Here is a 12,944-nt window from a genome sequence, read left to right as displayed (position 1 = left end):
CTAATCGTTAATATGAATTTTGCATTATCTTGAAATATCAAGTTAAAATTTTTCTTTTCTTGTAGAGGAAAATAAAACAATAAATCTACGGCGTGCCTCATAATCAGAACTGGTTTTGGCACGTAAAACACCAGAAAGAAGAAGAAACAATAAAATTAACCTGGCCGTCCCTTTGTTTTCCTTACAAAATTAAGTATGGCATCACATGCTTTTCTATTGCAGTGTCCCAGTTTCGACGCCCCCAGAGACAGTATACGACAGGATGCGTAATGACTAATCCAAGTTGGCGGAGGGGACCTTCTAGAAGTGGTTTTCTATGCACAGTGAACCTACGACACTATAAATAAACGATTCATCGTTTCGGGTTCACGGCAATAAAAACAATGAGGTGAAGGTGTCAAAACAGATTTAGGTAAATAAAAATTAAGCATCGGTGCCCCGCGTTACACGACGGCGACGATGTCACTTCGACCAAATGGGAGGCTTCCCTAAGCAGCCCCGATCTTGAAGCACAGCTATGGGCTGTCCATCGGGCCCGCGACGCAGCAGAGAGGCTCGGCCTTTCTGTGCCGACGTGGGAGCGGCTACTTGGTATTCGGTAACTCATTCGCGTAAATAAAACTTCAAATATTCTTTTTAACACCATCTGCTGTACCAGGGACAGCTACGCACCCCGGACAGAGTGGCGACTTCCGTTGAAGAGTACATGAATACTCCGGAATCGTCAGTTCGCAGGTTGCATGCAAGCAAATTTTTAACAGCGCAGCTGTTTAAGCCGAGCGTTAGTCCGTAACGTGCGAACAGAAAATGTGGGCCGATCCTGGCGGTGGGGCAGAAAGGGTCCAAGTGCAATGGCACATACCCTTGTGAACCAGTGAAGCTGAGCCTGCCTAAGTCTAGCTAAGCATGGTTGGGACTACTTACGCTAACTCAGTCATCGATAACCAATCGATAGCCAATCAATAGCTAATCGATAATTTATGAATAATTAATAAATCCCGGAAAATTGTGGGGATGACTTTGTAGTGCTTAGCCTAGCCCATATACGTGACCAATACCTTGCGATAGCCAATCAATAGCTAAACGATAATCCACAAATACTCTATAAATTCCTGGAAAAGCTAGGCATGACTTGGTAGGGCTTAACCTAGCCCAAATACGTGACCAATACCTTGCGATAGCTAATAGATAATCGATCAACAATCAATAAATTCTGGAAAATTCTGTGGATGACTTGGTAGTGCTTAGCCTAGCCCAAAAGCCAGGACTAGCTAGGTGCCCATCAGCTACGCTGTCTATTTAGCATTGCGCCTCCAGTGCAAGCTACGTAATTTTTTTCAGCTGCGCTCTGTTGCAATGAAGCCTATTTATCCATATTATTATATTTGTTTTGACGCAGTTTTTATTTATCATTTGTTTGTAAAAACGTTTTCACAGACATTTTTTACTTTCATGCACGCATCATTTGCAAGGTGGTGTATGTTGGAAGGCCGCCGCGAATCCGAGCCAGTTCGATCTCAGGATGCCTTGCTTATAATTTATTGCTTTTAATAGTAACCCTTCACATGCTAAAAGCGAAGTTGGAGTGCGTGTTCTTCTTTTTCCTAATACACAGCTTGTCTGTTATATTAAGCGCTGTCTATAAATTTGACGTTTACTTACTTACCCCTGGTGCCACAAGTTATGACTATAGGTCAAACAGCTCTGATATAAAGCAAAGTTGGTCAAAATGGTTCATTTTTATGGGTTTTTGGGCAGTTAGGTACTGTTTTCTTATGAATTCACAGTCAAAAGACGAAGGTGTTTTGTCCTGTTTGTCCGTTTTGTCCAGCTCGGTGAACTCCATCGCGACGACCGCACACGGTGGCCGTGAATTGCATTTTGCTTAGAGACGGCGGGTGTAAAGCGTTCTGTAAATGTAGTTTGCCCAAGGCCAGTCATATTGGTGTGACCAACTTCCTCCTAATTCTTTTGACGGCTCTCACAGAACTGCCCAGGAGGGCGCCCGCACGGTGCTTCGTTTGAGCGCCAGCAGTCAAACCAGGAGAAGCGCACCCCATTATCCCTCATACCACGTCATCGGCGCGCTCCCTGAAGATGGCGCCACGATATGCCGTCGCCCTCAATGGCGTTATGCTACTGAGCTCGCGGGTTCGATTCCCAGTCGTGGAGGCCGCATTCCGATGGGGAAGAAAGAAACACTCATGTATTAGTACAATTTCCCTTGTATTGAAGGCACTTATTGAATACGTTCTTTCTGCCTAGGAGGGCGCCCGCATGGGGCTTCGATTGAGCGCCGGCAGCCACACTTACAGCCAAGCTACGAGTAGCATGCCATCTTAACCCTTATATCACGTGAGAGGCGCGCTCCCGGAAGGTGGCGCCACCGTATGTCATCGCACCGATGAGGGCGTTCTTTCTGTTGTGCAGCAGTTCGCTTTCCGCGTCTAAGTAGGTTAAGAATTTGGCTGCGTCTCACCAACATATCAACTCCACGTATTGTGCGAACACCGTCCGAGGAAGTCGAGCGCCAGGCTAAACATACCGTCGCTTTGAACGCTGCGCCTTCAACGGAAACTGTATACTTCCTTTCAATATTCTGAAAATTATTTAGCGCCTAACCTGACTTTCTCCTTGCTGAAATTTAGCACCAAGATCGCATTTTATTGTCCTCATCGTTCAATATGCAATATTTCGCACTGTTCCTTCCTTGATTCGTCAAGAAAAACTGCGAACTTTGCGCGTTTGCGTAGGCACAGCGTTCTATCTGATAGATTGCGTTATGTAAATATTGCCTTCAGTTCGAAACAGCGCCTGTTTTGCAACAGAGATAGCGCATCGACATCCAGGCGTTTGTTTGAGCAGTCCGCCGGCAGATGCCGCCGCTATACCAGCCAGCTTTAAACCAGCTAGTTGCACGAATCCAGACAACACCGCACAGCGTCATTCGGGCAATCCCGAAGAGAGTGCTGGTACAGATGCATTACTCAAATAGGAGCTGTGGTGTTTTGAATAGCCAGATGGTGTAATTACAATAAACAACGCGTGACCGAGTAGGATGCCGCCGCCGCGTTCGTCGCCTAAAACGCAAACTGGTCTGCACCACGCTCGTTCGTCACGCCTTGGCGTTCAGCGCAGGTGAGTATTCATCTCCGTGTTTTTATTTACTAGGCTATTACGAACAAATAAGTCTTCGCGAACGACGCTACTACAGCACAGAGGAGACCATCTCCAAGAGATGACAGAGAATACCGCGTGTTCGCTTGGTTTCCTGACTTCCTATCATCATCACACAGCTTTGTGTTCTACCATACACACCCATATAACTCGATCGTGGTCTGTACAAGCTTAAACATCAAAAATTTTGAAATTAGAAGCCCTGGCCAGGCGGGGCCGCGCCATTGAGAGAGGTGGCGATTGGCAAATGTGACCACAACTAATCGGCGGAACGCTGGGCTTCGTTTAGGGCCGCTGACGTCCAGTGGGTAACAAAATGACTGCGGCTTATTTCGGTTCACTCAGAATATATGTGGAATAGGAGACTTGTGACGTCACAGATAGGGTGCCATATATAGAAGCTCCTCAGTGTGCACGTGTTTACCGATGCACGGCGTACTGCGACGTCGACCAAGGGCGAACGCACGTGACTTCGGAACAGGAGAGCTGTCGCGGGGGGCGCTAGTCGGCGACTTCCGCCTCAAATACCGGGTAGAGACATCAGTCTCCCCCCTCCGTGGACTGAGTAAAGAACGATTCGTTGACGGTTTACCAAACAATATGTCGGCTGGGCACTACTGCGCTGTCCCCGTCGGCATTATCGCGGTCACCTAGCTGATCTCGCTCAATCCTCTTCGCACGTTCCTGTTTATTGTGCTACAACCTGTACGATCCGGCGAAAGGTATGCGCTTGACACAGCACGTTCTGCAGTTTGCCCTGTAGGGCAATTGCTTTCTCTCGATGTTCGTATTACGTTCCGCTCTTTGAACAAATGTGTTTGAACGAAAGAACTAGTTTTTAGCAAGTGGATTGATACTTGGTGTAGGCATCGTAGTGCAATTAAAAAAAAAAACACCAAGTACAGAGGACCAGACACCACGGGCGCTTATTGATATGAACGAAATAGCTCTGAAGCAGTACCTTTTTGCTGTATTCTTAAAGCACTGTCGACGTTCGGGTTTTGTTTCTCGAGCACATTCCAAAATGTATTGCGTAATCGTAAGCATTTCGCATATTCCATCAGACTACATGTTCAGAAACATAATATAAACTCGTGCTTAAATTTTGCTAACCTAGCGAAACCTTGTTCGAATATGTGTTTTAATGTTAATGGAATCATATGATGCTGCTATGTTAACATACAGGTAAATACTTGTATGTATATATATATATATATATATATATATATATATATATATGAATTAATGAAACGAACTTCGCGATCGTTTGGGCGAGGGTTGGCGCTTATAATGCACTGACTGTAGTATTCGCACACCACATGCAGGTTACCATACCACCTCGTTCGTTCCCATCTCTAGTAGCGCCCACATCGAAACAAAGGCTGCAGAACAACCATGAGTCTGGTGATCCACAACGGATCTAGCTTTACGTTCAACTGGTCAAAAACCGACGCGCGGCCGAACAAAAGACAATGCTTCAACATGTCGCAATCACTCGTTTAATCTGCACGTTAGTTGTGGTAAGAGAAGTGACCTGCCATTAGTTAAACTTGCTAGTTTTTTTTTTTTTTTTTTGCACTGCTGTAAGATGGCGTACAATAAGAAGAAGACAGCATACGATAATTTTGTCGCACACACAAAACAAAACAACTAGTGGAATTTGAACAATCCAGCCCGATCGAGACAACGTACTTGCCAACATTTTCAGTACCATCTCAGTAATTATATATATATATATATATATATATATATATATATATATATATATATATATATATATATATATATATATATATATATACGCTCACTATTTACTTTATGTATTTTGTAGGGCACGATCGAATTATCACGGATTTAACTTTTCCACGAAACTCTATTGTTGATGAGGTCATTTTCTTGGTCTGAGTTGCAAACCAATTGGTAGTTTTGCGCGAAGGCGCTTCCTCTGATATTTGTTTTCTGAGCTGCTGATGTGGGCGTGCCATTATGCATCGCCTTACGTTGAGAGCGCTCCGACAGCCGATACTCGCGTGATTTAGGATATGTATCCGCGCGGCGTCGACCGGATGCTAGCGTAGTTTCGGATTCCTTCATGCATTTTTTCTCTTTCTTTTTTTGGCATATCGAAACTTTTATGGTCGAGGGTAGTGCGTTAGTTCACTCTGCTTGCACTTACTGTGAACCTGTAGCTAAAAAAAACATGATCCTGTGTATGCTGACGTTTCAGAATTCTTGACGTCGATGGTCCAGGGAACACGCTTCTTTTCTTTCTTAGTGTTATGCAAGATGCTGGTATGAGAAGCATTCAACTGGCAGGCAAGTAAGCGATACATCACGAGAGACAACGACCGTGTTGGTGGTCACTATCCCTCTGCACACGTTGGTGGTCAGTGTCTGTTGCATCTGATACGTGCTGCTTCTGTAATGTGTAGGGATTAGCTTCATTGCTCTCTAATGAATGATATCGGCATGATCACCGGACTACTAGTTTGCCAATTTTATTAGAAGTGTGGAAATCACAGAGTAAAAAAAGAAAGAAATAATTAATGGATATCGCACTAAGGAACTACGCAAGCACTGACACTCAAGCTAACCTTAGGTAATTGAATCCCTACTATAGCATGCTTAATTACTGATCCGTGTTGTCTCATGAGCTTTTCATGAATGCGACTCGTGTATACCGAGCGAAAACTTACATCCCAATCTCGAGTTTGTTCAAATTCATTAATCTGCTGCCATTGGCGCTTTTGACTTGCTGATGAAAATATAGTTCGAGCCCTTCTTGTGTGAACTCAGATTCACTAGCATCCAGAGCACTGCGTTTAGTCACAAGGAATAAATTTCAATGACGACCAGAAATTTTCCTGTACATTCTGGTTTATAAACCCTCAATGAGAATTCACTTGACACGGTGCATTTCTATTGCTTATTCACGTTCACAAATCTCGCTCCGTACCTTCGCGCATTCGTTGTGCTGCATACATGCCTGTCTCTAGTTAGCCTGTAATTTGTCACTGCGCAGAAGTTCTACGACGTCGCGCTCGATAAAAAAGTACCTGGCTGTTGTTATCTTGGCATCCTCTTGAACACTACTTTAGTTTGGTGCACATTGACGTTTCAACCGACAGTTTTGTTGGTGAACGTGCCCGATTATTTTAGTAAGTAATCTCCTGTGAATAAGTGTGGTGGAGAAACATCAGCTCAGGAGCCGCACGCGGCTCCTATCGCCTTCGACTGCCGCTCGTTGCCGGCTACTCAGTCAGGAAGTCACTGTCCTTTCCGATCTGGAAGCGCGCAATATTGCGCCACATTTCGTCGAATAGAGGCAGTTTTCACAAACTTAAGCGTCTGCCACTCTCAGTAACTGGATCAGTGTTGTTTATCGGGGAGAAAAAGCAGTGGAAATACAGCCAATGGGATTAACGTCTGAGGATCCCCTGTTTTGCTGCCACTCTGGAGCAATATGGCTAACCCTTTTGAGCATCTTTAAATATGACGGTCTGATTTTTGACACATTAAAACAGAACCCAGATGGCAAAGGGGGACGTTCTCACGTCTGCTAACCAAGCAGTGTACCATAAACTGCAGTCATAACAGGTATACACATTTGCAAGGCCAGCAGAGACAAATATTCTCCCTTCAACGCCTACCTCGTACTTGCTCCGCAATGATGCCATTGCGTCAACTTCCAGATTCCGGGATAATTATGCCCTTTCAATTGTACCTGCGCCATAAAACTATCGACAAGTTACCAGGCATTTTTTTATGGTTAGGGAAAGTGTAATTTGCTAACGTTGGCTAATTGTGCCCCCCATCTGTGATGTCTCTTGGACTTTAAGAAATTGGAAGTACGCTTTGCCACCAAAATGTCTATTCCATCAATTTCCTGGCATTTTATAAAGTCTGCGTGTATATATATATACATAAGGAGTATGTTCTAACCCTTTGGTGTCTGCTACAGTTTACCTCTAGTTTCCATATTCCACTGTTGCTCAGACGTTTGGCTGTCTGTCCATGTATCACGTGAATCCTCCTTGTCCATGTAATTCAAAGCGCAGATCAAGACGGGTCATGCGTGTGCAATAACAATGTGCTACCAGAGTTCTAATGCGCCCCGCTGCAAAGGGCCTTACATTCCAATCCGGAATGCGCTATTTGTTAAAGAAATAAAACTTTTTGCGGTGCGCTATACCTTGGTTCCCTGACCCACGGCCTTGAAATTGAAGCAATTTCCCTAAACAAAATTATGGTATCGAGACATATATCATTGCCGGCCGCTTCAATGAGGAAACACATACTGAGTGCCGTGATCTGCCTATCCGAACATGCACATTAACGAGGCTAATGTGTCAAACATCTCGAGCGTTCTACTGTAGTTTTCGACAAATTCAGGTTCTGAAAGCTGCGGCGCCTGTTACAGTTTGTGTCATCAATAAAATAACGGGCTGCATGTAATTGATTAGTAAAAAAAGTGGTTGAATTACAATGATCGTTACCCAAAAAACAAAAGTAGCGCTAAATTACAAAATTTCAAAGAAATGTAATTCATTACGAGCAATTAATTAGATGTAATTTGTTACGTATATATATATATATATATATATATATATATATATATATATATATCCCACTACTGCATATCTCATCATGGCATCTTGCTGCACGTAAGACCCCCGAATAAATATATAGCACCGTACATTGTTTTCGTAGCATGAGCTACATGAAGGAGCTGAAGAGCGAGCACTGGCTACATCTCAGGGCAGGTGGGAGAGCTCTCGATGGGCCGCAAAAGTCCGCTTAAAAGCCCTCTGGTCAATATATATTCTGGGGTCTTACGTGGCAGAACCACGAGATATCAGTATGCGATATGTAGTAGTGGGTGACTCTGGATTATTTTTCACATGCACCCGGGGTCCTTTAACGCGCACTCACAGCACGAGTGTTTTTGCAGTTCACCTCCATCTAAATGTTGCCGCTCCGACTGGAATCGCACCCGCAACTTCGAGGTCAGCTACGCAATGGGCTACCGCGGCGGTTCGCGTAACATTGAGTGCGTCAATACAGCGCGTAGAACTTACCACGTATATCGTGCCCCGACATTGAAACACGAAGAATTCCAAAGCGACTCCAATACGTAATGTCGTTTCCAGGTCCACCTGCATTTCGTAACGTCGACTTAATTCAGACTCCAAAATCTACTCTTGGGTGGGTCTACTCCGCGCTTGAAAGTGGCTACCGAGTGATTACACGTCGCACTATATACCGTGCAATTAGACGCAAAAGGCGTTAGTGGCTTTTTGTTGCTGTTCGCGCTACAGTTTCTGACCACTGTGCAGTGCGTGCCACGTGAGAACTTTGTTTAATGCTCGCTATTTAAGTTTTTGTTCATTCTTGCATCTTCAATGGACCCCCAACGTCGACGAAAACGAAGAAAAATAAATAAAAGATAAATGCAACGGCAATGGGAATTCCTTTTTTATTTATTATGTTAACCATCATTTAAACGACGACGTGGTTACCTCCGAGCACCGTCTGTATGATATCTAAACAGCAACATGGCAGCCGACCATGCTTCATATTGGTTCCTTACGTCGGGTCAAACTGGTGCGAAGCTAACTGCTTGAGCCTAACTATTGATAAAGGTGGGGATGATGATGATGATAATTGATGGTGGTGATGACAGGCATAGTGTCTGGCGACAGGAGGAAACATATCAAGTTTGTTTGTGTGCTTGCGTGTGTGTGTGTGTGTGTGTGTGTGTGTGCGTGCGTGCGTGCGTGCGTGCGTGCGTGCGTGCGTGCGTGCGTGCGTGCGTGTGTGTGTGTGTGTGTGTGTGTGTGTGTGTGTGTGTGTGTGTGTGTGTGTGTGTGTGTGTGTGTGTGTGTGTGTGTGTGTGTGTGTGTGTGTGTGTGTTTTATGCTTTAAACGTTTTGTAAAAAAAGAAGCTACAATATATCTCAGCCCCTGCTGTATTTGCTGATAGGCTACATGGATAGGTGGAGATTAGCCACAAGAAAATTTAAACGATAAGTTCGCTAATTAACTCCAATATGCTGATGAACTTCTTAATTGCTAACATTGAGGCGCATCTTGTAATTATGAAATTGAAACCAAGGAGTACTGAAGTCACGTGGGCTTTGCTGCAAACCTAAGACGTAAGTATTTCAGCAAGCGCGAACATTATGTGCTGCCCGTGTTGCTCTCACGTGCTTCACGATAATCCACACCAACGGAGTCGTACCAATCTGTTTAGATATCATTCAGCCTCAAACAGTGTTATCATCTCCCTCTTACAAAAGCACTGATAGTCTTGTCAGAAAGTGCGCCCAGAGTGCATATCTAGCGATAACAATTGCGTGCTGAAAGCAATATGTATATATATATACTGTTGGAACTTCGTCTTTCATACGTCTAGCAGACGATCGTTGATAATCATCGTTTTGCGCCTCACGAGCTCCGCTCGCTCGAGGGCATGAAACCACCCTATTCATTTTCGCTGTTCCATTAAAAGAAGAGTACTCGCTTAAGATGTGCCGTCTCTGTTTCATCAAGACAGCGTGGTAGCCGGCGGACCTTGAGGTCCACTCACATGGTGCCGAAACCCCCCGGGATCTTCTGAACGACGCCAACCTCATCGATTCGCGGTATCGTGCTGCGATACCTGTGCATTTGGCGAATGATTCCCGGCTGCCAACTGACTCATGGAACGGCTACTACGCTCGCAATTGGACGACTTCCTCAAAGAAGCGGAAGGCATTCTACGAGAGCACCAACAGCGAGCAACATCACAGGTCAGCGTTTTACGTGACCGGATTGACGCACTCTACTTGCAGATAGCCAAAACCGATGAGAACATTCTAAACGAGACGCCTGACAATCTAATTGAGTGTGAGACATTAGATGCGAGCAAATATGGAGACAAGGTTGCTACAATGACATCAAAACTTCGTTTCGAGCTTCAAATCAGCCGTACGTCCCAAGCTTCGCGCCAGACGAGCAGCCCAGCTTCAGTCAGCGTCAAGTCTAGACTGCCGAAGTTGACTGGTGAAATTCGATAGTAACCGAAAACAATGGCACCGTTTGTGGACACAGTTTTCGACGGCACTGCACAATAAGGAAGAGCTCAGCACTGCTGACAAGTTCCATTACCTGAGCATCCTACTCAGTGGAGCTAAAACCCCTTGATCTTGAAAGTAGCTGACACTCTCCTCCGCGCGCGCGCGCGCGCTTTCCTCCTCAATTTTCCTCGGATTTCTTCCCTCCCCGGGCCCGCGCGTTGCGCACGGCACGCTGAACCCTCCAGTGGCTCCCTTCAGCCGCATTAGAATCAACGCGCGCGCTTGTTTATTCGGCCCTTTGAAGCGTTATATGGGAATTTATCCCTTGTGAAACTGTCGTGACAAAAGTACGCTTCCGATAGAACGCTAGACAATTTTGTTGAAGACGCTTCGATAAAAACAAGCGGAAGCGCTCCGAAAAAATGAGTACCAAGCAGTGTCTGAGCGGTTTGCCTCTCCGTCGCCACTTGGGCTGTTCGTAACGCGGAGGTGTACTGAGGGCATATAATGTAAGCAACATAGAATATACACGAGAATTCATAGGCGCCGACTACGGGGGGGCTTCCGGAGTTTTCTGGGGGGGGGGGGGCTCTGCCCCCCTTCCCCCCCCCCCCCCCGGCGAGTCCGAAGCCCCCCCACCGCTCCTAAAATGTCATGACCAGAGTCCTGTTACCCAAACCGTCTATGGTTTATTTTGAGTTGCCTCTACATTTTTCCTTAAAATGTCCTCGTGGCTAAAAGCTAACTGCATCATTGTTGACGCGGCCGTGCACGGCTTTTGTTCATAATTTCGCTTGATTTCTGAAAATCCTGGCAATAGGAAAACAAGCGCATTAGAAGCACCAACGGCGGCTCCCCTCATCCGTATATTTTTCATTTCAACATGTTGTGTACACATTTCAATCTGTACGCCGGACAAAATTTATTATATTTTTGAAGAGAAAGAGGTAGCCAAGTAACAATTATTTCTAATGATATGGATAGCTATATATGTCTAGAGAATCAATATGTTGCTGTATGTTCAACTTGCTACAAATTGCTTTGCGCCCTTTTTTGACACTGAAAAAAACCTGCAGACTTCAGTGACCCCTTCGGCAGAGTCTTTTATCAACTGTGTGTGAAATGCACGTGAATGATATGTGTCTCAGCATTACTTCTCTATCCTGTAGGTAATGCTAGCGACTCATAAAAAACTTATAATAATTTACAACATTTATTGGGGATGAAAATATCGCAACGTGCATGCAGAGGCCCTAAATATATATAATTAACTTAGTAACCGAAGTGAGGCCGCTGACGAAGTGAACCCGCCCTGACCGCTGAAGCGCAGCAGCCGATTTCCACCGCGACTAAAGAAATAGTGCCGCTGACGCGACTCGGCCCAGCTCGATGCGCGGGCTGCCATGTCCTCCGTCGGCGGGGTCACTGGCCGTCGGGCTCATGACGTCGGTCTAGAGTGTGCGCCCATTGGTGGATGCATGCTCATGTGCATCCATCCATCTTTGAGGGGCAAATGCCGCGGCCTTCTAAAGGTGTACTCGACTATAGATGGCGAGAGGAGGCGATCGCGGTGGTTTAGGGCGTATTTCATACTCGTAGCTGGAAAAATTAGATAGAATGGCCCGGTCCCTTGTAAGACTCGTCAAAGTTGCGGAAAAAAAGTGCGGCCCTCACATGAGTCTGTACTTTGGGTATATCGCCTATATTATTGTAACATTTACTCACTAATTAAAATAACAAAGATCGTGCAATGCACGTACCATGTAAACCTGTAAATATCCCGCTGCATGACCACGAGCAGTCGCTGTCACAACGCTGGCATTATGATGATGAACGCCGGCAGCGGGGCCGCACGAAATTCGTACAGCCATGCGATTCACCGTGACTCCGAAAATTATATTCATGATCATCATCTGCATATCTTTATGTCCACTACAGGACGGCTTCGGTCAGCGATCTCCAATTACCCCTGTATCTTAACTTAATCCATGCGATCTGCAACACTTGGGGCGCAGAAAAACAGCCTAAGAAGGAAGACAGCACGCATGAAGTTAGCAGCCATCCCTGCTCGCCCTTGATCATTGCAACCCCCAATGATTACCAACAATTGGATACGGCACGCGGGCCGCGTAAGCATCAACCGCGCACAGTCATTCGCAGCTGCGGCAGGGCTAGATGAGAAGACGCGTGCTCTCCTCCCCATGCGTGCATTTGATCACGTGACCTTCCAACTAAACCGAATATTGAGCGCGTTAGAAGATAATGTCCATCAAGTGTTAAGGCTCAGCATTAGGGGATTTTTCTCGCACCTGTAGTGTATGGGTCGCTCACTCATATGACTTTTGGACTTTATTCGGAATATCACGGCGACGACGACTGCGAAAATTTGTCTGGAGTGTCGATACAATTGCTGTCGCAATAAAAGGAGAAATAGAAAACAGGCGTCGAACTCGCTTATACCGCAGCTGCGGACGTTGCAATGTGCACCGGCTACAAACACAGCATAAGCACCAACGACAAAACCAATAGTGGGCACCTCGCTTATCGGTACTTCGCCAGAACCCGCCTGACGCTGAAAAGGAAGCGTATTTTCTACCGTATAAGCACCAGCGGAAACTTAACACTAGGCGCGCGGGGAGACAGCGCACGCGAAGGGACCAGCCATCTCGGATGGCCCAAGCTTGAACTCGGCGCAGATTAACTCCAAAT

General features: G+C 45.7%; 1 protein-coding gene across 6 annotated transcripts in view; it reads left to right on the top strand.

The window, feature by feature from the left end:
• Positions 1 to 2,922: 2,922 nt before the first annotated feature.
• LOC119445955 (uncharacterized) overlaps positions 2,923 to 12,944 on the top strand; it is a 74,125-nt gene continuing 64,103 nt past the window's right edge. Inside the window, exons 1-2 of one of the 6 annotated variants that reach the window (XM_049663758.1) lie at positions 2,923 to 3,138; positions 9,734 to 9,968. In XM_049663758.1, the coding sequence (XP_049519715.1) occupies positions 9,879 to 9,968 (90 nt within the window). In that variant the 5' untranslated portion in view covers positions 2,923 to 3,138; positions 9,734 to 9,878. Of the gene's footprint in view, positions 3,139 to 3,672; positions 3,900 to 9,729; positions 9,969 to 12,944 lie in introns of those variants that run through there. The other 5 variants (XM_037710253.2, XM_049663757.1, XM_049663756.1 and 2 more) reach the window with 5 other exon arrangements.

The sequence above is a fragment of the Dermacentor silvarum genome, chromosome 3 (assembly GCF_013339745.2).
Source record: "Dermacentor silvarum isolate Dsil-2018 chromosome 3, BIME_Dsil_1.4, whole genome shotgun sequence".
In the NCBI taxonomy this organism is placed as follows: Eukaryota; Metazoa; Arthropoda; class Arachnida; order Ixodida; family Ixodidae; genus Dermacentor; species Dermacentor silvarum.
The sequence above is the reverse complement of the archived record's forward strand: the minus strand, read 5'-3'. Positions and strand labels throughout refer to the sequence as shown.